We start from the raw sequence: 27840 nt of genomic DNA on the forward strand, positions 1-27840 counted from the left end.
AATGTAAATTGGTAATTTGAATTTGAAATATAAGAATAGTTATCCCTTGGTTTATAGATTAGTTGGTCAGATTAGTTCTAAATTTAATCTAGAGAGAGTAATGCAACTGGTCTAGAATTAAATGGCACTTTTTTTTTCTTCCAAATATGGTTTGGCAAACTGTCAAAAAGCAGAAGAAGAAGTGTTATGAAAGAAAAACACAGGGGCTAAAACTAACTTTTTGTCACCCCTGCCAATGGCTGGAGACTTAAGAAATTATTATTATTTTTTTTACCAGCCATGAAACTTTTGTTGTTGTTGCAAAAACAGGCACCAAACGACACCAAAATGTTGATACCAGTGTAAATTCACAATTCTCTATTCCAATTTCAATAACAAAGCTAAAACTACTAGCCTAACTAATATCGATTAAAAACATTATTAAAGACAAGTAAACAATAAAATAAGAACAAATAATAGAATTATATCCACAGTATAGAACAAAGATGCAAATGAAACAAACGGTGCTTTTCAGGTAGGTCTAACAGTAGTATTCAGGTACAGAAATTTAATAAAGTAATCAAATAAAAACTGGATAGTCTTCACTGTATAAATTTAACAGATTAATTTGTTTGATAAAGATTAAAAACAGACAACAGCAGGAATACTAGGCTGTTGTCACTTTAGGACTTAATGCACAGATCCAATATACTAATTCTGTTCTTTCTTAACTGTTTAATTTAACTAAACATAACCAAATATGTTTACTAGGACAGGGGTTTTCAAACTTTTTGTGTGTGAGGACCACTATTTGTAATCAAGATTTTTCACGGACCACCTCATAATACACATATTATGATATTACATATTATAATCAGGTTCATTTGAACAACAGGCTTATTTCCATAGCAATGGAGTATGAAATCTATACAGCAATAAGAACACTTGGATATAGTCAGCATTTCAAAACCTTTAGCGATTTTAGGGGATTATTAATGTTAATCTTAAGAGTTCTACAAGTCCTCAAAAAGTAGACTTGAGAACATATTTGCCTCTTCCCTATAACGTTATACATTTAAAATAAAACAGTAGGCCTAACGTTATTCCAGGTTGAAAATAAAGTTGTCAAAAGGAAAAGCCATTGGCGTCTATTTGCCAGCCCGACGAACGTAATATCCTCCTTTGTCACCCTCCACATCTTTCCCTTCCTCTTTGTATCGTCTCTCTAATATAGACCAATATTAAAAACAAACAACTAAATAAATGCTCACCTAACCTGTTGCTATCCACCGATCCGGGTCTCGTGGTTCTGACGACACGGAGCTTGAACGTCACGGCCGAGCGCCACTAGCCTATTTTAGGAATCACACAATAGCTTGACAATTTAATTTACATTTTTTTATAAATATAGGCCTACATATTCTTTTTACTTTTTTAAATGGGAATTTATTGGTAAAATATTTTATATCTTATTTTGCCTTTTCACGGACCACCTGCAGTACCCTCACGGACCACTAGTGGAATCGCTGTACTAGGATACTCACGAGACATTTCTTGGCACAATTGTGTGAATTTGTCCGTTCATGCACAAAAAGACATGAAAGAGAACTCAGTTTAGTATTCGTGCGCTGTCTGAGACGTGGATTTCTGGGAGCTCACAGACGATTAAACTTCCCACACAGCCAATTGAGTTTCTTCTTGAGCTGGAATATGTAAATTGGCAAGGATTAAACTTTCGTGACGATGCAGCACTGTCCCGACTCCCGAGTGACATTCATGTTTGTTCATCAACATTTCATCTTCTCAAAAACGTTATGGACCAACTGGCGATCGACACTGTTTCATATACTCGTCAACGCCAATTTTTACTTGCATTTGGAGCTTGGCGAGTGTTAATAGGCCCTGCTTGAACGTAATCAGCCTTGATTTAGCATCTGCCTTGATTTAGCATCTGCCTCTTACCTGAACAGTAGAGCTGATCTCAGCTGCAAACCCTCCGGTCACCGGAGCTTCATGACTGATGAGCAGCCGACCCGTCTTCACCACCGACTGGAAGGAAAGAGAACATGAGCTGAAACACATCTGAAGTCAGAAATCACCCAAAAAGCTGTAAACACACTACCACATCAAGTCTTTCTTTCATTTAAAAATACATTAAATGTTTGCGTTTAGGCTCCATTTTACTCTTTAAGCTCACGAAATAGCAAAATCTAAACCAGAATCTAAATGTGAAATCAAAAATCCCAATAGCAAACATAAAATCAGCCATAGATGCATTTTTAAACCCCTAAATCTTAACGTTGCTTTCACGTTTCATAGCATACTGCCTGAATTCTGCTGAACTGCAGAGTGTTGTAGCAACGTACCAAATTTGCAAAACATTGGTTACTCGAGCCCACAATATTCTTCATACACCTTCATTTTTGTCATCAGTGCTGCCCTCTGACATCTGGTAGAGTATAAGAAAGTATTTATACCATTTGTAGGGAACCTGGGATATTCCTATTAGCTCAGATACCAGGAATATAGTTGTAATAACTAATCATGAAACATGATCGGGGAATCACCCACAAATGATAAAATTACCCGTGAAGGGAAAAGTTACCGACGACCTGTTGAACGAATTATGATCAGTTCTCTATCCAGGTTGGCGAAAATAGATCATTTGTGCCATCAATAATCAGTCATAAGAATAATAATTAAATATTAATTTATCAATTATGTCTATCCTAGAGCGATTGTCAGGATAATCTTTAAGGGGATAAATGAATGATCGAATCATCTGCTTGTCATCTACCTCACAAAATGAAAAGAAGCTCCTCCTCTGGCCACGAGGTTCAACTTCCCTGTTCTATAACAATACCTTTTTAAGTATCAATAACTTTGTAAAGCACGTAGCTTTGGATCGTACATTAAAGGGACTTGTATATGAGCAAGAGACAGAATCAATAAATGAATATAATGAATTTCATAAAGGAAGACTACGTGTACGGTTACTAACGTTACAAGGAATAAAATGTTTTTACAACAAAATACAACGACAATGAAAGAGAATGCATAAATAAAGAGAGAGAGAGAATGAGAGAGAGAGAGAGTGAAGGAGAGTGGCAAATTACAGACCGCAAACCTTTGAGAGAACACGGAAAAACACAATCTTAATGCTCGATAAACTAATACTTGCACAGTTGCTCTTTGTGTGGCAGCTTCGAAGGCATGTGGATGTGTGTTACGTCGGAGCGTCACGTGGCCTGCGGATGGGTCTGGCTCATCGCTGGTTTTATGGATGTTTTTGTTTTAACTCACGTTCACTATGAAAGTGTCAATGAACGCCATTAGGAAAAAGACTACCTGGCGCTCACTGGTGAATTACTAGACGCAGGTCAAAGGTTAAAAGCTTTTCATTTGAATGAGTCCCAACTGACACAGTCCAGATACCCTACACATTCATGTGTTTAACTTGTCCATACGCGCTTGCAGTGTTGGGTAAGTTACTCTAAAAAAGTAATTAATTACTAGTTACTAATTACCTCTTCAACAGTGTAATTAGATTACTGTACTACTGTACTTTTAATTACTAATTACTTTCAAAATCCCATATCAATCTCAACCAGCTGAATAATACAAGGATAGGCATGATTTTTTTTTAATTCTTTCAAATAAATACTATAAAGTTGCATGAATTATCCTTAAACTGACCAAGGTGGAGAAGGTTACATTATAAAAACATACTTTTTAGCATTAGACAATAGGCTACATTTTGATGTTAAACCCACTATTGTTTTATGTCTGATCTCATGACATTTCACACTTTTTTCATACATATTTTACAATAATTCATACGAATTTGTACGAGTGCGGTCGTAATATTTAGACACCTCATAAAATGCATACGAATCGCTGTGAGATCGGATTGATCTATACACAGTATTTACCTCAATTACATCAGAAGTAACTGTAATTAAATTACAGATAAATGAAGAGTAATCCCTTACTTTACATTTTCAAGGGAAAAGTAATTAAATTACAGTAACTAATTACTTAGTAATTAGTTACACCCAACGCTGCGCGCTTGAGTATACTTTGAAATCACTGCATATAAAATGATGTATACCTGGACATTCACAGGTTTTTTTTTTTTTTTATATATATATATATATATATATATATTAACAGTACAGTACAACCTGATCGGGCAACCAATGTCTCATTCCGGCTTGGGTCATTCTCAATAATAATAATTTAAAACAAATAATAATCAAAGGTGACCAAACGTGATATTCAAATCAGAACACAGAAACCTTCCTGTCTGAGGTCTCTGGAAATGTTGCAAGCATGATTTGAACTCGCATTGCTTGAATGAGCACTGAAGCTCAATGTATTTGAACACGTGGACACTGCATTTATTTATTAGCGCAGACTGAAAACACCATTTGCTGCAGATTATGAATTGAGTTTGATGTGCATACCTCAATGTCAGTAGTCATTATGACTTCAGTCAAACAGTTTTTGTGTTAGCCTGATACAAATAAAAGGCAGGTCACAGCTGCAAAGGCTCGATTCAACATCTGCAGGACTCATAAGACTCTACGAGGTACGAAACTGACAAATCTTGCCGCAAAGCCAGTTCTTCAAAAGGAGAAAAACAGGTGCAAAGCAGCAGATCACAAGAGCACGCGTCCTTGCGCTGGTTTCCTGCGGAAAGATTTTGGTTTGTTCTGTAATCTGCGTAATTATATAAGTCTTGATCTTACTTGAGATAAAAAGGACATACATGTTTGGCGTTTCATAGCTGCGCATCTGCTGAAGTTCAGCAGGTTTCTCTTTTCTGTGGAGCTCCACAAAGACACAGAAGAAACTCCTTCAACTCCTCCAATTCCTTCAACACTTGAGCAATGTGGGTCAAATGTATTATCTAAAATATTAATTCCAGTCATCATACAGATGGGTCCATATTCGATTATTTCAGCACTCGAGTGGACAAACATTACCATTTCACTCAGAAAACATCCTTCAAAATTGAGATGAACCTCATGAACTCCAAATCCATTGACTAGATCTTCTGTTAAAGCTCTCATAATAACAATGACAAGTTGCAAATGAAACGCTTTCCCAGGAGACTTATAAGCCGTGACGAATTACTCTCAGAAGTAGATTACATCTGTCCAGTTTCTCAGATCTGGCTGTTTTTACCCTAGACTAAAAGATAAAAGGACTGCTGTGATTTTATTAATTAAACATTTATGTATTTGATATTTCATGAATTCTTCAAAAAAGAAAAACTTGTTTCGGACCCTCAATGACATTTTCAGAGGATGAGAACTTTTTTGAAGAATTCATGGAATATCAAATAAATAAATGTTTCATTGATTTATTCCGACACGGGTTTGGTGGCAAAAGCAAATTCTTGGTTCAGAACAAAAAAGTCAAAACAGATTTTTAAGAAATCCATAAAGTTGAAATATATATATATATATATATATATATATTATTGACAAATGTATCCAAAAATACTGTTGAGTTAAATTTCAAATTTAGGCAGTCTGCATGTTTGGAGAAGGCGATGTCACCTCTATCCATAGTCTATTTATTTCTATATTCATGTGGTTGTGCCTATTGTCGATGTGTGTATTGTCATGTGGAATATATTAACCGGCTCTCTGTGAATATTTGGATGCTGTGTTGTTTTAATCAGCACTGGTCATTGCAAATAAAATAATCAAGTGTATGTGTGTGTAGGGGTCCTCAAAAAGTTATTCAAAACATTTTGGGAAGCATTTATACCCTGTGTGAGTGAAGCCAGTAAGTTTTAGTGCAATGTGTTAACAATAACATTTTCTGGAAAAACATAAGGATGTCCAACTGTATTCGTGTACATAAAACGCCCTCACATAAAGTGATATATAATTTGACTTGACTTTAGACATGACCATAACAATAATTCCACAGCTTATATCCAAGTTGGTGAAGCGCCAGAGACGTGGAGTCGCTGTAACTGCTTCTGATGCCTCAGATACCAGCGCACTGAGACTCACAGCGGGAGAATCTTGAGGTTGTGTGTTAGCAAGGGTGTGAGATTTCGATAAGACAGCAAGTATGCAAGGGTGTGACTGAAGGCGTTTTCTGCAGCGTGGCCGACCAGACACGTTTTATTCTTCTGATTGAGATTTAGTTTAAGACACACCTGGCCAGGAGATGCAGCAACTAGATTCAGACAGCATTAGACTAGGAACAAACGTGGCCAACACACTGCAGGTCTGCTCTTCCACCGAACCAACCTAAAGTGCATTACTATGCCGGTAACAAACCTCAGTACTCGAGGGAGTCATAAGAGTTTCCTTCTGAAGTTCATGTTATTAAACCAGATGTTACTCCGGTAGCTAGATATAAACATGTCGACAGTTTAACAAGAATCTACAAACTGTTGAGGTGTAATGATAGTGTTTGACCTGAAAGAGAAAATGAAACCGGACGTTATATGCTAATGTATCCCCTTTTTTAACACAGATTTTGTTTCATGCCTTAAAGGGGTGGTAAAATGCCATTTTCACTAGATGTAAAATAAGTCTCTGATGTCCCCAGAGTGTGTGTGTGTGTGTGCGTGTGAAGTTTTAGCACAAAATACCCCCCAGATATTTTTATAGAGCATGTTAAAGTTGTCACATTTTGAGGGTTTCAAAAACGCACCGTTTTGTGTCTGTCCCTTTAAATGCAAATGAGCTCCTGCAGAGGGCGGAGTTTCACTTAGCAGCTGCGATCAACTCACGCAGACGCACTAAAATGACAGAAACTGTTCTCCCTTTAATGTTAAAACGGAGTCAGTCAAAGATGGAGACTCAAGAAGAAGTGACAACATGTAGAATGCAACAGGACGTCTCTGAATGTTTAGTTGATGAAGTTATGTTGCTGATGTGGAGTTAACTATCTTCAACTAGCATATTCCGTCATGATAATCTATAAATCGCTCATATAGGAACAGTTGTGAGATGCACACAGAGTGACTTTCTATTGCATTTGAAAAAAATGGACGCTAAAGTTTGAGCTCACTCACAATTTTAGGGTTGGTGATGTCACTACCCCGGGAGGAAGCTTGTGTAGTTCCTACCAGCTGTTTGTTGTAGTCCTTTCCTTTAAAAGCAAATATCTTCCTTTGGGCGTCGCAACTTTGATTCTGTTGTTTATGCTCAAACAGCATCATTACACACTAACTAGAGTTAGAAAAATGAAATCATAATCAACCACCCCTTTAAAATACACTAACATCACGTCACCAGATGCGAGTGCCATGACAAAATTGAACAGAACCAGAGAATGTCTAATTGAAGAGAATTGGCACTGGCTGGTTACTTCCGGTTTCAGGACTGGCTGCAGTAACGCGTCTCTGTCCATGTGGGGGCGCTCGCGGTCGAGTGCAGAATGAATGGGAGTCAATGGGGTTTCACCCCCAGAAATCCACTTTTTTTAGGATGTAATTTTTTGTCAAGTAATTTGAAAGTTGCATTCAAAAGGGATGGCTAAGATAATACACTCTTAAAAATTGCATTTTTAAGTTCACTTATCTGTTCTAAAAATCCGTTCAAAAATGTGATGACGTCACACAATAGCAGAATGCTAGCATGTTCCGGCCAACAACAGCCTAACCTGTAAGACATCGAAAGGACATAAGTACTCGTTCATTCCACTTTTGGCCTATAATCTATATTGAACTTGCGGAATCAACAATAAAATCGATGTTGATTTAACGACAAGCAGGAGAAAGAGACACATTTAGTCATTTAGCCCCATAAACTCCTATTTATTCTGCGCTCGCCCGCGATCACCTCCAGTGGAATTCTAATGGAACTGCAACCAAGATGATGCACAACGGGGCTAATAGGAAGTGCCAAGGCTCTCTCCGTTAGACGGGCTCTGACAGAACCCATTATAATCAGTGATGCTGTCTACACTAGATTATTTCTGAAATATACTTCTGACACGAAGAAATAGATTTGCAGTGTAGATGCATTGTCAAGACAATCAAAAATCGCGAGACAATCAAAAGTTTGGAGTCAGTCAGATTTTTAAATGTCTTTGAAAGAAGTCTCTTATGTCCACCAGGGCTGCATTTACAGTATTTGATCAAAAATATAGTAAAAACAGCAATATTGTGAAATAATACACATTTCTATTTGAATACGTGTTAAAACGTCATTCAATGTGGCCCTGAAAATTGACTGAAATACGTTTAAGCACTAAAACTACGGAAAATAAATAACTAAATATAAATTGAACCTACAGCGTTAATAAACACAACAAGCATGTTCAATTACTAAGAATTCAAATGAAATTGAAATGGACAGAAAACATAAGCCTTCAAAATAATAAAAACTGTAATAGAATATAAATACTTCAAATAACACGTGCACACACGTCACATGATTTTGCAACTCGAGACCAAAGCAGCTTTTAAATATTACTTTTAGTTCGTTTTTAAAACTGTTTCTCATTTCAAACCCGTTTATGAAAGTGATATACAGTCATTTTAGTCTTAGAATAGCTTCAAATAATATGCGGTTAAGCTACAGACTTTATTCAGACACGATTAGTTGTGGACAACAAGACTTGTGTCACATGTATATAATAAAGGAGGATCTTATTTAATACTTTCTGGTCAGCTTTGGGAATTAGAGTCTTGCTATTGATTAAACTCTCTTACTGTGTTGGATTGGACTTTTGAATATCCTCAACTACCAACTGTTTGGCAAAATAAGGTCAAAAACCTGGATAGGTTCACCATGCATGAAGTTTACTAGCATTAACCCCTGAGTTATTGCGAAAAACTTTTTTCAAATAAAGCTGATGAGTTATGTAAAGTAGCTAACCCGGTCATCCCAGCCAGCAGCATCAGGGAAAATCCTGAAGAGTCACAGCACATACCACAGATGGTTCAGACTCAAACAACCCTTGACTGTCATTACTGTATCACGGGACAGAACGTCACTTCGCTGGAGCGAGAGTCTTGGCCTGGTTGATTTCCAGAAATACCACAGAGACAAAAGGCTAATGATAAATGACACCATAAATGGATGATTGAGGTTAAATGCTATCCTGATGAGAGTGTCGTGGCACAGCCACTTTTCATATGCAATGGGGTAAGCCAATCACAACAGGGGGCATTGATTAAAAATGCTGAAATTATACAATAAGTTGAGGGGATACATATAAAAGTGTTGTGACTAGCGCTGTCAAACGATTAAAATATTTTAATCGCGATTAATCGCATTAATGTCATAGTTACTCGCGATTAATCGCACATTTTTATCTATTGTAAATGTCTCTTGATTTCTTTTTGTTACATTATTTTTTTCTCATCTTAATGCTCTTATCAATATGGAAAAGTGGAAAACTTATTATTGAAAATAACATTGGAATAGTGTTCAATTTCACACTAACATATTATTCGCATCATCTGTGTGTGTTTGGACATCATCAAGTGGTATTTCAGACTGGACGTGCTGCGATGATGATCGCTCAGTTCACAACGACAAAACACACAGATCACTTGATCTTGTCAATGGGACAATATGGCAACTTTTTAAAAGTAAACTTTCCATTCAGAATCGTCTAAGGGCATCCATTTCGGCGTCTCGCGCTCGTCATCCACTCAAAAGTAACGTTACTATTCGGCCAGCTCGCAAGCCGAAACGAGTGTGTGCGGCACAAAACGTCCTCGCGCTGCGTTCTGAAACCCATTCATTTCAATGGCTTGCGCCGCGCGAGGACGTTTTGTTGCTTCTTCGACCAAAGCGCAAGCGGATCTAGACCATAAAAACAAAACAACAGACACGCCGCAAACAAACGTTTGAGCTTGCGAGCCGGCTTTGAGTGGATGACGAGCGCGAGACGACGAAATGGACCAGGACGCATGCCACGTCCTGTTGCAAAAGCATGTGAAAAAACTAGTTTGCTAGGACAAAAAGACCGTTAATCGCGTGCTTAAAAAATTAACGCCATTAAAATGGGTTTGCGTTAACACCGTTAATAACGTGCTAAACTGACAGTTAGGGTTGGGTATCGTTTGAATTTGAACGATTCTGATTCCGATTCCGAGTTTCGATTCCGGTTCCTAACGATTCTCGATTCCGATTCTTTTAAGAGGCAGGGTCAAAAAGTTTAGCTAACCTTGCTAACCAACGGCCTTTCTGAAGGAAATACTCCTTCTGTCACAAATTTTGCATTTTGCCGAGATTTCGTTATTTTTAGAAAAGTGAAGCCACACTTTGGACCGCCGACGTAAGCTACTAATGTTCGACTCGTGCGGTTATGCCAACACTTCCGGTAGACGCTTCTTCGTTTCTTCTTCCGCTTCTTCTTCCGCTCGGCGGGCTGTGAATATCGAAACTAGGAATCGAAATTTTTACTTTTGAACGATTCCGGGAAAAACTAAAAGTTAGTCCCGGTTCCAATCGATACTCGATTCTCGATACCCAACCCTACTGACAGCCCTAGTTGTGACCCATTTAAATGTAGCGCAAGAGTGCAAACAGACACCAAATAACACCCATTCATATTCAATGGGGGTCATTTAAAAAATATGAATATACACTACCGTTCAAAGGTTTGTTATGCTCACCAACGCTGTGTTTTGGTATCCCACTGCCACCTGTCTAATTCAATTCTAGCTCACACAAACGGTGTCAAAACAGCCTTCAACAGAACAGGAAAACAGCTCTCAAGCAAGAAAAACCAGGAGTAGAAACACAAACACAGGTCCAAAATGAAGTCATCCTATTTTGTCTTTATGAGGTTGCAGTGGCATTTTAAAACACATGTCTCTGTCTTCATGAACTGAACGGACAGCTTAATGAGAAGCTAATGTGTTGACATTAACTACGGCCTGCGGCGCGGACGAAGATTTTATTGTCCAGTGTGCCGTGCCCATGTATCCCGGACAGATGGGTGTTTCTCGTTGCCTCTCGGATCCAGAACGCCGTCTCCTAAAAAGGGCCGAGCTGGTGGTCAGCGCTGTCATCCAACCGCTTATTTACAGCCGACCTCTCAGCGGCAGAAGCTCAACACACTCGTTACAGAGACCGACTGACCCAAGATGAATACAGAGAGGAGGCTTTTCTTGGATACTCATACTCTCTTTTTATCATCTCTCTCTCTCAGACTCCCTCACACACACACTTTTGTGTCTTGTTGGGGGCTTTACAGTTCATGGTAATTCTGAAAAAGGTCTATAGTAGTTAGTTACCTAAAATAAAACCGTAATGGCGATATAGCCTTTTAAAATTGTATAATCGCACTGTGATTTAATGAAATGAATATAAGCACTGTGTGTTTTAGTTTAGTGTTCATTTACACGGCTCGGTTAAATGCTGCTCCACATGAACTCAATCTACATCTGTTTAGATGGCGTTTGGGTCATTTATGTGCATTCGGGGACAAAACATCCACCAACAATCTACACACAAGAAGCACTTATCGACAAAAAGTTAGAGCTCCCGACAGTTTTCCATCAAAATACAAATTTGATGGTTTAACGTATAATATTTGAGAAATTAAGACAGCCATAAAACATATATATTTAATTTTATAATAATAGTAATTAATTATTATTGTTCTTAATAATAATAAGCAATTATGATATACAAGCAGAAAATAAATGGCCAAATTGTGCAGCCCTACAAACAACCACACCAAGCCTGGATAAAAAAATAAATAAATGAAGAAAAGGAATCATAACATAAATGAATAAAATATTTTTCTATTTTATTTGTGATAACGCAATGAAACATGCCGACATATTTTTTGCCCGGCTGTTAGACAAATAAACTATACACATCTGCCAATGGAAAATAGATAACTTATCAAGTTTTAGTCAATGTATCCTTTTATTTTTTTGCATAGTACAATAAAACATGTACCTGTAGGTTGTTTTTTTTTTTTGCCAAATAATTTTGTCAGATCAATAACCTAACCAAGTTTAGTGCTTAATTCTTCCTTCATATTTAAAAAATGTTAAATATTTCCCTCATATTTTAATGGTTAAGCTGAACTTGTAGGGTCATTAAAAACAAATATCCTCTCCGGATATCACTTTTGGCCACGACTGTATAAAGTTAATTAAAAATTTAAACACAGATAATACGCCTGAAGTTGAAAATGACCTCCAAAATATGCTAAATGGATGTTATTCTGGAACTGTATTTGGATGCCCAAAGATTTCTCTGAGTCCTGAAGTAAAAGCAGTCGAGAACCGCTGCTTCAACAGCCTTTCATCCTCTTTGTCTCCAAAATGGGCTCAAAAACATAATGTATAAAAACCGCAGAGACAGAGACACAGTCTCAAATATGGGCAGCTGCACAAAAGCCATACAATAGCACGAAATAATTACATGTTACTCAGGGAGCAAAAATTACACACAACATCTGAGGTCTTTATGTCAAAGCCTTGGCGTAACAAAGGTCCCGTACCACGCAAGGGATCGTAATGATGAAATGGTTTACATCAATGCTTTTAGAAACATCTGTATTATTGCACAGGAGACATTAAACATGGTCTAAAAAGCCCCTTTCACACAGAGATTCTGGAAAATACACGGGTAATGTGACCCGGGATTGTTTGATTTCGGTTCATTCACACTGCCAGTGATTTTCCGGGATCTGTGAGTGCGTTCACACTAGTGGTCTTCTCGGGTCCTAAAAACTGTACCCGACCCGAGACAGACCCGAAAAAATTAGACCCGAGTCTGACCCGACCTGACGGCATTACCTTTAGGACCCGACTGGACCCGAACGTAAACGGCATTCACAGTGAGCACAGCCTGCAGCCCTGCGTTTCTCAAAAATGCACTTAACATAGACGCGCAAGTGTAATCACACATCATCACTGTAACCCATTAAGTCCTATAACATTTGGCATAATGTTATTTGGGACCATACGATGATTTGAACCACCACAGGGTACAATTTACCGATGGCTGTTTTTTAAAATGTAGCCTAACAGATTTTCAATCTCCCAGTCATTGACTTTTACTAAAATTGTGTTATTTAGCCAACAATCCCGTTGTTACAAAGTTGTTTAGATAAAATTTGATTAAAAAACGGGCATTAGCACCGCAATAGCAGGTCGAATTGGACGTTCTCAATCAAATATTAATATAGGAATGCATCAACGCATTTAACTCCACGAGTCTTTTTTCCTTCACAAATGATCATCACAAAAGTTGCCCACAGCGATGACGACCCTGGATGTTTTCTGATCTACATATTCGTTTTCCCTTTTTTCACAATATCTGTTATCGTCTCCATGCTTGTCTGAGAGTATCGCGTATTTTTAAAATTGATTGACAGACCTGGCTAAACGACAATTCAAATACTTGCACGTAGTCAAACATCCATCCACATGATGGCGCACTAGTTCTTCTTGGCAAACGGAGGGGTTGGTTAGTGAAGCGAGAAACTGAGTAAATAAATGCATTATGCGGAGGCAACCGTGCTTATGCTTATAGCCCATTGCTCGTAAAAGATTCGCTATCTCACTTAAAAAAAAGTCCAAAAACGGTCATAGAGTTGTTTTAAATACTGCAATTTTGTTAAATGCCCAACATTGTTTAAAATAATTCGGGTCTTCTCGGGTCCATTTGGAAAAGGCATATTAATTTTAAGTTACCCGAGACCCCAGGCCACTAATACCGAACCCGACCCGTGTCCGAGACACTCGTTGGAGTTTTGGACCCGAACCCGCTCGGGTCGGACCTCAGGTTTTCGGATCCAAGTGGACCCGTGAAGACCTCTAGTTCACACACAATCCGTAAAGATCCCGGAAAGAAACATGACGTCAGGATGAGACGTGTAACGTACGCTAGGGCTGTCGCGATAACCGCAAAATAGCAGTCCCGCGCTTCTGACAAGTCAACCGCAGAGGATTGCACGTAACCGCAGCAACCGCGATATTCACATTTTTTTTTTTATAAGGCTTCTTCTTGTTTTGTTTTGAACTTCATGCATGTGTATTGAATGTTAAACAAGTTCATAATGATAACAACAAGACTGTTTATCTTGGTGATGTGTAGCCTACAGAGGCTTCACACAGACAGTGAATGAGAGAGATCGGCAGAGCGCGTGCGATTACCTGCGTCTGTCTTTGAAGTCGTGAAAAGGTTGCCGTGTCAAAGGAAAGCGAAATATTTGTCGTATCATCATTTTAACCTTCACGTCACGGGTATTTTCCACAAATGCGCGTCAGCAGCAGCGCTGGTCAGCATCCCACAGCGCGAGGAAGCCGCGGAAAATAATATCACCGAGTCACGCATTGAATCAATGTTATATTGGTCTCTAATAAGTGAAGCATCAGCTTCCGCGTTACCCATGCGACGTATTGCTGATCAGCTGAGCCTTGAAAAGTGGAACTCAAAGTTAAAAAAATTAACATCTTGTTTCATTACATCTCTTTTAACGAATCAGCTTCTTTGAACGTGTTCGTTGAATGAACGGTTCAAAGTCCGTTGACATAACAATATGCGCTGAGTGAAAGCCTTTCAATCATGTTTTCAATGCGCATATAGACACTGTTTAGTTTCGGTTATTGGTTAAATGACCTCGTTTTTGTACACATCGTAAAATTTATTTATATAGCAACAAATACTTATAAATTAAATAAATAAATAAATGGCGGTAATACCGCATATCGCGCTATTGAGCCATTCAACATAACCGCAAGGGAAATTCCATAACCGCGACAGCCCTAACGTACGCATCGAAAATATCGAAAATATGTACCCGCGCAGTTTCGGTATGCGTACGCGTACACGGTATGTTCCACAGAGCCGGTGAACGATCTCAGCATCAGCACAGATAGTGAGGAGCTCCTGGTCTCTGCTTCGCTCCAGTTTGCAGGCTTTTATTCGTCCTTTCTTTGTTGATGACGAACACAAACTTTCTTCTAAGAGCAACAGAGTCGCGCGATGGTGCGAGCGTCATCACAATGACACACCCCTTAAGGCATTTGTCTTGACTTTTGTTCACACAGCACGTTCTGGGACTGATTCCGGCAATGTTACTAGGTCCCCAACCCGGCAACGATGCCGCTATCAATCCCGGGTCGTGTTTGCGTTCACACAGAAGGCGTTCTGGCAATTTCCTGGGATCAATGCGCTGTGTGAAAGGGGCTAAAGTGTTTGAGAAAGACGTGACAGCTCAGACTGAAGATTCACCATTAGACACAATGAAACATGGCTTTTATTTCTGCTACTGTACAGATAAAAAAAAAAAAAACATAAAAATGGTATTCAGTTTATTAGGGCTGGTACGTTAACTGAGGGTACGTTTCCACACCAACGATAAGCATTTCCTTTTTTTCCAGTGAGTTTTCCACAAAAAGAACTAAAAACGCAGTATTCTGCTGCCAGGCCATTAGAGGGCGAGGATGAAACACTAAAGATGCGGAGACTGTTTTCAAAAACTTGCACTTTGTTACCCCGTTTTCAGGCTCCCAAAATGCCTTTGTCGTGTAAATTAACAGCTAAAATGCATACAAAGTTTTACATTTTAGTTAAATGGTGTTGAGTAAAACAAACAGCCCCTGACATTAAAGGTGCATTGCGCAAGTATCTGAGTTTTTAAAGAACTACGCCCCCTCTGGAGACAAGCGAAACTGCAACCAGGTGTGCTCGCTCATGGGCCACACACACGCAGGCTTGAGCATCAGCCGCACACACCTTTTGTTACAGTCGTAATGTCTTCAGAGGTAATAAAGTTATAAATCTGCAAGTCATTTTGAATATATGAAAGAAAAGGCATTTGAGTCAATTACACAATTATGTGTGAGGGGGAAACGGGAGTAGTAGAAAACTTCGGTTTTTGTTTCCATCTATCTCCATGTTGAACTGTTTTATGCGTTTACTGTATCATGTATTATTTTGGAAACGCGTTCATGAACAATATAAGTTATTACTTTGTATAGGACCCGTTTGAGCCCTAGAGCAGACCGGAAAGCTTCCCGATGTCGACTCTCGTCTTATTCTGACGTCTTGCACTAGACAAGAGTTTTATTTTCTTTGTCTTGCGTGGAGTTTGCGTTGGGTTTGGAATGAACTACAAGCCGGTCTCTTTGAATCCATCTCCTACTTTTGTGGAAAGTTGACTAAAGTTGTGTTATCACTCTTCGCTGATACGGAGAATGGCGGCGAATACACAATCCTGCCAGACATAGCCAGGTGAGCGTGAATGCGAATGACGTCACGTCCAGTCTCAAAGTCCGTCCCGAATCCCTCTTATTTATTTGACTGTACAGGATTATAAAGGAAATCGCAGTGATCAGAGAAGGGCTCGTTCAGCCCATTAGGCGATTGTTTAACCATGTATGGGTTAGAAAAACGGCTATATTTAACATGAAATGTTGCGCAATGCACCTTTAACAATGAGCAATACAATTATTGCCATATTTATCGACCATTGTTTAAGTTTAAAAATACGTTTGTATCAATACCAATTTTACCAATTATACCAAAAATAGTAATACCAATTGTGTGTAATTTATAGCAAGCAGAATACAACGGTCTCTAGTGCCATCATGAGAACGCTGGAAAAAAACTAAAATTGATTCAGAATCGCTAGAGAGAGAATTGCGATGCATTCGAGAATTGTTTTGCCTAGTACAGAACAACTTCCATAATAGAATTAAAGAATTCAACATGATGTGTCTGTACATCAGCCATTAAGCAATGGTCCACCCATCAGATTTGAGTCTGAACTATATGTTCAATAAACATGTAATCTTAGACAAAACGCAGTGAATGGGAATAAAGGACAGATCCTGATGTGCTGAAGGGAAGGGTTAACGTCCTGCCCTGTGCTCTCTGTCCCGCGGTGGCGACGGCGGCGGACGCTTTACTGCGTATTGTACAGCAGGGCTGTGATTAGGACGGAGGGAAAGATCCTGTTTACTGCCGTTCCCACACACACCCTGCATAATGAGCCCTGCACTGCACAATCCTGCAACCCTCCTGTTGAGAATGCGCATGTCATTAATGTGCATGTAAAGTTGAAACCTACATGTGTTTTAGAAAAGATGTTTGGGCTGGGGGCATACTGACCTGCCCAATGGTTTCCATGTAAAATTAAAAAAGCAAAAAAACATAAAACCTTTATTGTAGCTTATCAAACATTAACATTAAATGCATGAGAACTTGTTAAATTGAAGACTCGTCTTCTGAATCAAAGGAACATTTTATTTATTTTGTGAATGTGCAACTAATTTTGAGCAAAAATATGTGGGTCAAATTGACCGCTTAAAGAAATAACCCAAAAGAAATAAATGGGAATTGTTACATTTAAATTTTTTTTTTAGTGCTGGGCAACGATTAATCACATCCTAAACAAATGTTTGTGTTTACATTATATATATATATATATATATATATATATATATATATATATATATATATATATGTGTGTGTGTGTGTGTGTGTGCACGGTGTATAATTATTTTGTATATATAAATACACACACATGCATGTAAGAGATATGTAAAAATAAATGTGTTATTTCTATATAAAATATTTATATATAATATAAATTATGTATGAATAAATATATCTGCGTATATAACATTTTTTTAATGCATACATGCATGTGTCTTTATATATACAAAATAATAATTATATATATATGTGTATATATATATATATATATATATATATATATATACACACACACACACACACACACACACACACACACACACACACACACACACACACACACACACACACACACACACACACACACACACACACACACACACACACACACACACACACACACACACACACACACACATATATATATACAGTGGTGTGAATAAGTTTGGACACCCATGCTAAAGTTGCCTAAAAAGAGGAATATAAAAAATCATCTTTTGGATATTGATCTTAATGCCTTAATTAGAAAAATGAGGAAAAGTCCAACCTTTAAGGACACAAATTTTCTTTGTGAATAAATAATGTATCATAAATAAATAAATAAATAAATAAATAAATAAATAAATGTTTTTCCTTAAAATACAGGGTGCATAAGTCAGGGCCCCCCTATGTTAAATTCCCATAGAGTCAGGCAGATTTTTATTTTTAAAAGCCAGTTATTTCATGGATCCAGGATAATATGCATCCTGATAAAGTTCCCTTGGCCTTTGGAATTAAAATATCCCCACATCATCACACACCTAGAGATTGGCATGGTTTTACTTCAGTTAGCCTAATAGCTGGTTTGATTTGCATTGAAAGATGATCTTATGGAAAGTACCCCATGCCAATCTCTAGGTGTGGTGGAAGGTGTGTGATGATGTGGGGATATTTTAATTCCAAAGGCCAAGGGAACTTTATCAGGATGCATATTATCCTGGACCCATGAAATTACTGGCTTTTAAAAATAAAAATCTGCCTGACTCTATGGGAAAAAAAAAAGTGTTATTTCTATATAAAATATTTATATATAATATATAAACGTGTGTGTATTTATATATACAAAATTATATATATATATATATCTATACACACACACACACACACACACATACATATATATATATATATATATACACACACTGTGCACACACATATTTTGTGTGTACATAAACTTTTATTTTGTATACGATTAATCGTTGCTCGATCTCTGACCAGCTACAACAGAGGATTTCTCTATTTCCATTAATCTTTAGAGTGTTTATCATGGTTTCGATTTTTGGCAAATTGCATGTTCAATTTCATCCGCAACACAAACATACCGTTTTTGGGTTTCATTTGTTATAAAAAAGTAGGCAACGACTTGATCAGTCCTGCCTCTTAGTCCTCAGCTGCACTTGTTCTATATATGGCGAAGGCAGGATAAAAATAGCAAACTAACTAAATATGCAGTCTATTAAGACATCACAGGAAGAGAGCATTTACACATCCTGCCCACAATATGGATGTGCCACTACTGTGGAGTGTTGTATTTTTTTTTGTAAATGGTTTGTGAACCTTTAATCAGAGGCCACCACATGGACATAACTCACAAACACCATGTGATCTCCATGACAAATTGGCTTCAAGCGCAGCCTGAATTCTTAATCGGTGTTTTAACGAGTTAAGAGCGCCATTAGCACGCATGGGAAACCGGAGGCCGGAGAGTAATTCATGCACACGCATATCAGAGCGACAGGCCTTCAGCCAACATGAAGCCCGGACGCCAGGGGAGACCTCAGACTGAAATAGCTCCAAACAACCCATAAAGCCCAATTAAACCCGATTCAGCCAACTCAGGCAGGCCTGACGTGACCTGCCTTTATCCATCAAACCAGGCCACCACCCAGGGGCAACTGAGCCATCAAACACACACTATAAACACCTCACAGTGCGGAAGAGTAGGGGATCCAAAAGTACAAGGGCAAACAAAACACTTCAAGGAGAATTATGAAGGCATTTCTATAAATGAGTTATAAAAATATTTAATCCTCAATTTATTTAATCCTATAATGCAAATTTACACATGCATATTGGGACTGAAACAAGTCATAACAGGAAAATAAAATATACCAAATTTAAGAAAATAAACCACACATGAGTATCAGTTGCGCCAAGTCAAAATTGCATTATTGAGATAAAAAAAAAAAACTCCACATAATAACATGTTTTTAACTGTCACCATCCACCAGGTGGGACGCTTGCCATTATATTTTTAAAACCATAATATCTTAGAAAAGACCTTAAGTAATATTGACAAACTATATAACATTTGAAAGCTTACTATTTCTAGTTTCCATATTTGGTGACTGATTTTCAAAAAAAAAAAGACACAGGAGCCGTAATTTATCAATTGCCAATAAGAATATTTTCATACTCATAAAGCATGTTCAGACCTTTATTTTGAAATAGTGATGACAATGAAAATTCATGAAAAAAAGGTAGAAACCTCAGTTTGTTTTCAAGCCAAGAGTTCAAAAGATTGCAAAATCAATTATTTTAGAAAAAAAAGGTCTGAAAATGTTTTAAATATAAAGAAAAAATTATAAAGTCACCGTTTGTGATGTGGCAGGAAGCTATAACACACATGCGTGTTCTTTATATGCGTTTCTTAGAGATTGAATTCATATCAAAATCTGACAAACTTCCCATGCTACTTCTGAATAGGATGTCTACTTCATAAATTGTATGAAAATTGTGTAAATGATGGTTCATATCACTCAAAACACATATGGAAATGGTGGCGCCCTTATATGGGCAGTAATGGAGTCTGGTTGTGCCCTAGTGGAAGCGTTCGGTACTGCGCCCAAACAAAATCAAAAATTTTTGAGTCATCAACCTAAAATTTAAAAACAACTTGTTCATTTTTATGCAGTTTTAGAGTAGCCCAGGTTTTGAAAATATGTACTTTATATAATATATATATATTTTTTTTTACATTATACATTTCCATAAACTCAAACTTCTATAATTACCTTTCTGTTTCACTTTCTTAATTTATTTCACTTCGACAAATACCTGCCAAACTTCTTCTTTAAAACAAGACCAATTTTACGTCTATATTCCAAAGCATTCTTGAATTACAACCATTTAAGTTCGAAATGTGCATTTCCATGTCTATTCAAAAAAAGTTAACAGGTTAAGTAACCCAAGCAAACTTCCCATCATGCTTTGCACAGGGCTGAATTGGAAAAAGTACATGCAAATTTTTCAATTGAACACAACTAGCTGAGAAATATCCAACTGTACAAGAACAACCACCAATACTTGCATTTCAGAGGACTTGGAATAAAGCGTGAGAGTACTTTGTGTGTGTGTCCATTTTGGAGAGTTTGACATTATAAACCACCTTCTGCTTTTAAATCTATGGAAAAGGGAATCCTTTTAGTTTCACAGAAGAAAGGAAGTATTGTTTTTTCACATAAAAATGATATCAGGGTGAGTAAATAATTTCCTCTTGTGAACGCCATGAGCTCAGTGTCTGTGTGTGGAAGGGTCTTCATTTGCTGTGATTCTGCACATTATTAACACATAAGCTGGTGTGAAACTGGAGACATCAGTCGTTCTCGGCTTCAAACTGTAAAACGTACTTTTACTGGAGCATCAGAAACATCTCTTAAAGGCTTTGAGAGTGGCCCTGCGGGACACTTTTAGCTCTGGAGCCTGCGTGACCTGGACTTTAAATCACAGAGCCACATGATTACACCAGAGCAGAGCCAACCCAGGCCTCACTCCACTAACCATAACTAACTTCAGTTCACTCGGGGGACCAAAACCTCCATTCAATTGCATAATGCTGCCAGTGAACGACGGTCAGCTCGTTTCTCCATGAAAGTCCTGCTCTGCGATCAATATCCACCATTCTGTGCAAGATATTTTGAAGAGCTCTGGGGTCCAAACGATATTAGATCCCACAGACTATTAATGCATACAGGTTTGAAACGACATGGGTGAATGAATTACTCATTTTTGGCTGAACTAACCCTTTAAGTCAACACTTGCATCCCCTTTTACTTCTATTATATGATGCATTTGAGTGAACTTGATTTACTCACCCCCATGTCATCCATGATGTCCATGTCATTCTTTCTTCAGTCGAAGATAAATTAAGGTTTTTGATGAAAACATTCCAGGATTTTCTCCATATAATGGACTTCAATGGGAACCAAACGGTTCAAGGTCCAAAAGACACTTTCAGTGCAAACTGTTCAAAGGGCTTTAAAGGATTTCAGTCGATGAATAAGGGTCTTATCAAGCAAAACGATCCCTCATTTAATAAATTAACATAGTTTCAAAAGGTCAAAGGTCGCTTTGCTCTGTACTGTGATGCGTGTTCGTGACTCTCCTGTTCAATGTCGTTTATCAAAATGAACGAATCTTTTTTCTTGTCATTTGGTTCATTCAACGAACGAAATGAACGAATTGACTCTGGAAAAGATTCGTTCATTTTGATAAACGAGTTCGAACAGGAGAGTCATGAACGCGCATCACAGAACAGAGCAAGGCGAGCATTTGTGCTTATAAAACTTAAACTTTGTTATTTTTTTTTTAAATGAGCGATCGTTTCGCTTTTGGACCTTGAATTGTTTGGTTCCCATTGAAGTCCATTATATGGAAAAAAATGCTTCTCCATAAACGAACGAAAAGAACGGATTGACTCGAACTGATTCGTTCATTTTGATGAATGAGTTCGAACAGGAGAGTCACACAGAACAGAGCAAGGCAACCATTTGAGCTTATAAAACTTAAACATTTATTTATTTATTTTTTTTGTAAAAAATGAGCGATGGTTTCGCTCGATAAGACCCTTATTCGTCGTCTGAAATCGTTTAAAGCCCTTTGAACAGTTTGAAATTTGCACTGAAAGTGTCTTTTAGACCTTGAACCGTTTGGTTCCCAATGAAGTCCATTATATGCAGAAAAATCCTGGAATGTTTATCAAAAACCTACATTTCTTTTCGACTGAAGAAAGAAAGACATGGACATCTTGGATGACATGGGGGTGAGAAATCAGCAAAAAAATGTTTTAAAGTGAATTACTCCTTTAGCAATGAAAAAAACATTGCAGGACTTCATTGAATGGTAAAAGTGAACTAAATAACTATTTGGCTATTGGTTTTGAGACAGTGCAAGATCAATTTTGAATCACTACAATTTTGAACCCACCAAAACCTACACAAAGAGAACCTAAAAATGAGCACAAGTTTGTTAGATTCCGGACTGCTATAAAAAGAGACGTCACTATATAGTAAATGAGTAAGGCTCTGTTTACACTTGGCATTTTCGGTCAATCGGATCACAAGTGGACAACACTAAATACAGGTGTAAACGTTTTGAGCTTGTCCACTTTCAACCACTTCCAGAGGTCATCGAAAACTCATTCGACCGGATTGCTTTAGTAGAGTAGAAGCTCATGTGGTCGAATGTGTTCAAACACCGTCTACTCTCCGCCTACTGACCGAATGAGTAAACATTATGAGAAGAGCTCTAGCCAGACGGGATTTAAACTATCAGCTGAAGACCCAAGTTTGGTCTGAAGAGGAGAAACGTACCAAGCGCAATGTTCTCTCACAATTCTAACACACACTCACAGCGTTCGGCTGGTCTTGAGGCTGTCAGAGCAGAAACGAAAGCTGATGCTCTCCGTATGTTTTCCCACAATCTGTGTGCATTCATATGTAAATTGCACAAGTCTTTTAGATCTAAAGATTTACCCTCCCATAATCCCTTCTTTTGAAGATATCAGGACAGAAGTGTTTGAAAGTGGACAAAAGAGACGGATTAAAGCACCAAGTGTAAACGGGAATGCGTCCCTCGCCTACTTGTGATTTGATTGAGTTAAAACGCATCTCAATACCAGGTGTAAACAGGGCCTAAGTCATTGGTCAGAGACACTCTAAAGAAAAAGAGAGGGAGAAGCTTGAGTGAATAAAAAGCTACTTTTGCTTTTTATGAGCCAGTGTGCATTTCTCAAGCTCTCATCCAAGCAATGACACAAAGACAGAGAGGAATTCAAGACATCTCACGAGTGCCGAGCCGAGGAATGCAAACTCTGCAGGAGTGAACAGAAGAGATCTGGTGAAAGCTGTAAATGGAGTGTGATTAAAAAGGAGAAGCAACAGAGAGAGGAGGAGAACTCATAAATAAAGGACTGCAAAGAAAACTAGGAGAACACATAACCAACCATAGTAAATCCCACCGCAATCTCCCTGCAGAAGCTCATGACACGTCAGGAACACAGCCAAGAGTTACGGAAATGTCTCTGTATGGAACTCAAATTAACTCGCAAGAAAAATCCTCAAGAAGAAGAAGTAAAGATCCTCTTTGCAGTTCATTTGTTTATAAAAATCAAATCCAGATGAGACACTTAAAAGTTCACAGTCTTGAGTGGTGAAATCAGTGACTTCATTTTCCAGCAGCTGTAGGATCATGAGTCACATGACTTTTATAGCATATTGGATTAGCTAAATAAATTAACAATTTTCTCAAGAACATGAAGCAAATATGCAATTATGGATGCATGGATATAAAAATGAAATGGCCGATTTCAATAAGTATGGCTCTGTTCAATAAGTATGTTTATTTTCCTAAAATTCCAAATCTAAATTTTTTTAAAAAAAAGCATTAAACACTAAAATCAATCGGGGGGAAATACGGTGTAAAATTAAATCCAATATAAACCAATACCCCCACATTTCAGTGAACAATGAAAAAAAAAAAGTCTAAAATCGGCTTTCAAACAACAATTTTAAACAATAAATACAAATCAGATATAAGAATATATTAAAATCACATTCTAGAATAAATGGAGTATATTAAAATATAGTTAGAGGAAATAAAGTTTAGGTTTTCGGATTAACATTCAAGGACCAAAAGCCTATTTTCAAAGAGTTTCCAGTCCTTGAATCTATACATCTGAAATTCACACACTTTTCATTGTTCATGTGCAAACAAATTTGCACAAAAGTAGCAAAAAAACAAACAAAAAAATCCGAATAAACAGCAGCAGAAGAGTATTTGTAGATCTCAGTCTTAAGTCTCAGGTTGTGTCTTAATGTGTCTTAAGTTTCAGCTCAAAATATCCCACATATTATTTATTATTTCATGTTGTAAATTACCATTTTGAGTGGAAGGAAAAACATAGAGTTTTTGTGCATGGACTGTATCTTTAAATGCAAATGAGCTGCTGTTCCCTGCCACGCTTTCCAGAAGAGGGCAGTTCAAGCCTTGGTACTTTGCCAAAACTAAAACATCTATTTGTTTTGATTTGACATTGCAGTTCTTCATCATCATAAAAGTTTATCTGCATGCGTTTTAAAGCTATATCAGTTTAAACTTCTGATGGTTTTCAGAGCGCACACACACCCGAAGCTAGAGAACAGAAAGCTGGATGTCAGACGGCGCGTCCCGTGAGTATTAAACCAAGTTCTCTTTCACGACTTATTCTGCTTAACGCACAATGTCTGTGAACAGCAAGGAAAGAAATCACATACTGTATATTAGACATGTATATATTATGGCTGGGTATTGGCACAAATTTCACAATTCGATTCGATTTCGATTCACAAGCTTGCAATTCGATTCGATTCGAAAATCACTCACTGCTCTTGACTGAATAGCTTTAGTAGCTTTAATAAGAATACATTTCGTACTTGAATGCTGCTGTTAAATGCTCTGGCGTGGAAATGAACATGGTGGACTGTGCACAGCTCACTGAGGGCGGAGTCTATGCTAATAGTCAGCAGTCATGGGCGGGGCCTTTGCATTTGTGACATCACATTGCATAGAAACCACAAACGGCTTATTCTGAGACTGCTTATGAATGATGAATGAAGGGGATGGTGGATTTTTACCATTATAGGGTGGTTGTGCACAAACACTGTCAAAACATTTATGTCCAAACTCCATGTTCAAAGTGAATTTTGCATAAAAGGCCCCCTTTAATATGGACCCCAGCGGGACTGCCGTCACATATACTCAATACAGCTAGTTAATCAAAGCACTCATTATGTTACGCTAACCCTGTCCTATGACTTTCAGACAAAAGCTTGAAAAACAGACAGAAAGGTCTGTGGGCCACATGAGAACAGAGCCGATCCAGGGCCTGACGGGTGTGGGGTTAGGACACGGTCCAGCCTGAACGGAAAGCATAAAACGCTGGATTCGGATCAGTCGCGAGTAATTTTCCAATGCCTTTCCACAAATAAAGCTCTGAAACAATGACCACACATGACAGAGTTACAACACCATCTCCCGACCAATATGTGTGAACATTTGAGTCTCAGAACATCCAACGGCTCCAAACCAAAGTGATGCCTGCTAATAATGTAATTATACGTGTAAGAGTCGGTCATAAATATGCAAGATGCAAACGTTTCTTCCTCTGCCATCACCACCACAGTTGTTTCCAGAGACTTACAAACGCAACATGCCAACAATATTCTAGTACTGTGGTTGTCAAACAGTCTTTAGCCTTGTGAAGCACAGCGTTGCACCACTTCCCGTTTAAGACGTGTGACCGTTTTAGTTTTCCAGTAGCCAAACTGTTTGAGCAGGACTCTAGAAATGGAAAGATCATTACATACATACTCGCTCATATTAATTGATAACGATAGGTAAATAATAATGTTACTTGAGCAGCAAATCATCATATTAGAATGATTTATGAAGGATCATGTGACACTGAAGACTGGAGTAATGATGCTGAAAATACAGCTTCATGGGAATAAATTACAGTTAAAAATATATTAAAATAGAAATCAGTTGTTTTAAGTTGTAACAATATTACTCTTTTTTTTTTTACTGTAATTTCAATCACTTAACGCAGCTGAGAGAAAGCTAATTGTCATCTGTTCTCACAGGTCCCTTTTTTTAAATATGGAAACATAGTATCGACACATTAAAGTGTTAGTTCACCAAAAAAAAAAAAAAAATTATCCCATTATTTAGTCGCCCTCAAGTCAATCTAGGTGTATAGGACTTTTTCCTTTCAGCCAAACACAATCAAAAACATATCTTCGCTCTTCCAAGCTTTATAAAGAGAGTGAATAGAGTTTTGAAGCTCCAAAAAGCGCATCCATCGATAGTAAAAGCAATCGTAAGAGACTTCACTGTAAAAAAAAATATCCGTTAAATTTACGGGAAAACTCCGGCAGCTGTGGTTACCAGAGTTTTCCTGTTAAAAGTACGGTAGCAACATTTTAGGTTTTACAGACTGACCGCATTTAATTTTACAGCATTAAACCGTATTTCATTATTTAATATAATGTTAATTTACTGACATTTTGAAGTATTAATATCTGTTTTGTTCAATTGCAATACACCGACAGCCATCAATCACAGCAGTAATGAGAGTCAAATGAGCAATCAAAGCTCATCATTATCAGCTCTTCCACAAGAAAGTTCATATTAGTATATAGAAGCTGCACAGTGTCATTCACACAAACATTAAACACCATCATGGTAACATATTGAAATTTAAAAAATGAAATAAGAATTAATTTAACAACGTTAAATGTAACATAAAACCCTAATGAACATAACTGATAAGAAAAAAAACTAAGAAAATTATGAATAAACAGTTAAAATACATTAAATGTGAAGTGTCGCGCAGGGAATTGTGGGAAATTCAATTTACATTTTTTCATTGTAAATTATACAATGATTTCTTTTTTTCACTTCCAAAAACTGTAAATTTAATAGTATTTTACAGTAAAAGTACATTAAATGTAGCCTACCATTATATACATCACAGTTATTTACCGTATATAGTAAGGAAACTTTCTGTTAAAGGAACACTTTTTGGGACTTTAGCCTATTCACCTTACCCCCCAGAGTTAGATAAGTCCATACATACCTTTTTTATCTCCGTGCGTGCTTTAAGTCTGTTTAACGCACCCACCGCTAGCCTAGCTTAGCACAAAGACTGGCTGTGAATGGTTGCAGCTTTCATACTAATCCAAATGAGTGGCAAAATAATGCAAACATTTTCCTATTTACATGTTGTGGTTTGTATAGTCACATAATGTACAAATAACAAAGTCAAATGAGACACAGACATCTTTTAACCGTATAAAACCTGGGAACTATTCTCTGAAGGCGAAGCACTGCTACTTTGACGGAGTAATAACCGCATCACCGGAGACACGCCGTGGTGAGGAGCGGAGAGTTCGCTCAGTGTTTGGGTAATAGAGTCAGCAATTTATAAATAGTAAAAGCGTAGTTTACAGTCATGGGTTTTCGCTCTATTGTAAATAGCTGCGACTGTAAACAGGGGAGGTAATACCATTTCACAGAATTCCAACTAAAAACGCTGACTGGATGAAGAAATGGCTAACTTACTCTGGATATTGATCCAAACACACCTAAATAGATTATC

The 27840-nt window shown here is 37.7% G+C and overlaps 1 protein-coding gene across 1 annotated transcript in view; it reads right to left on the minus strand.

The window, feature by feature from the left end:
* The window catches only part of bckdhb (branched chain keto acid dehydrogenase E1 subunit beta), a 98250-nt gene that overhangs the window by 13965 nt on the left and 56445 nt on the right, over positions 1–27840 (minus strand). The window contains exon 9 of the mRNA XM_039651316.2: positions 1942–2028. Coding sequence (XP_039507250.2) covers positions 1942–2028 — 87 coding nt within the window. The remainder of the gene's footprint in view (positions 1–1941; positions 2029–27840) is intronic.

Source organism: Pimephales promelas, chromosome 12, assembly GCF_988280905.1.
Source record: "Pimephales promelas chromosome 12, fPimPro1.hap1.1, whole genome shotgun sequence".
Taxonomy (NCBI): Eukaryota; Metazoa; Chordata; class Actinopteri; order Cypriniformes; family Leuciscidae; genus Pimephales; species Pimephales promelas.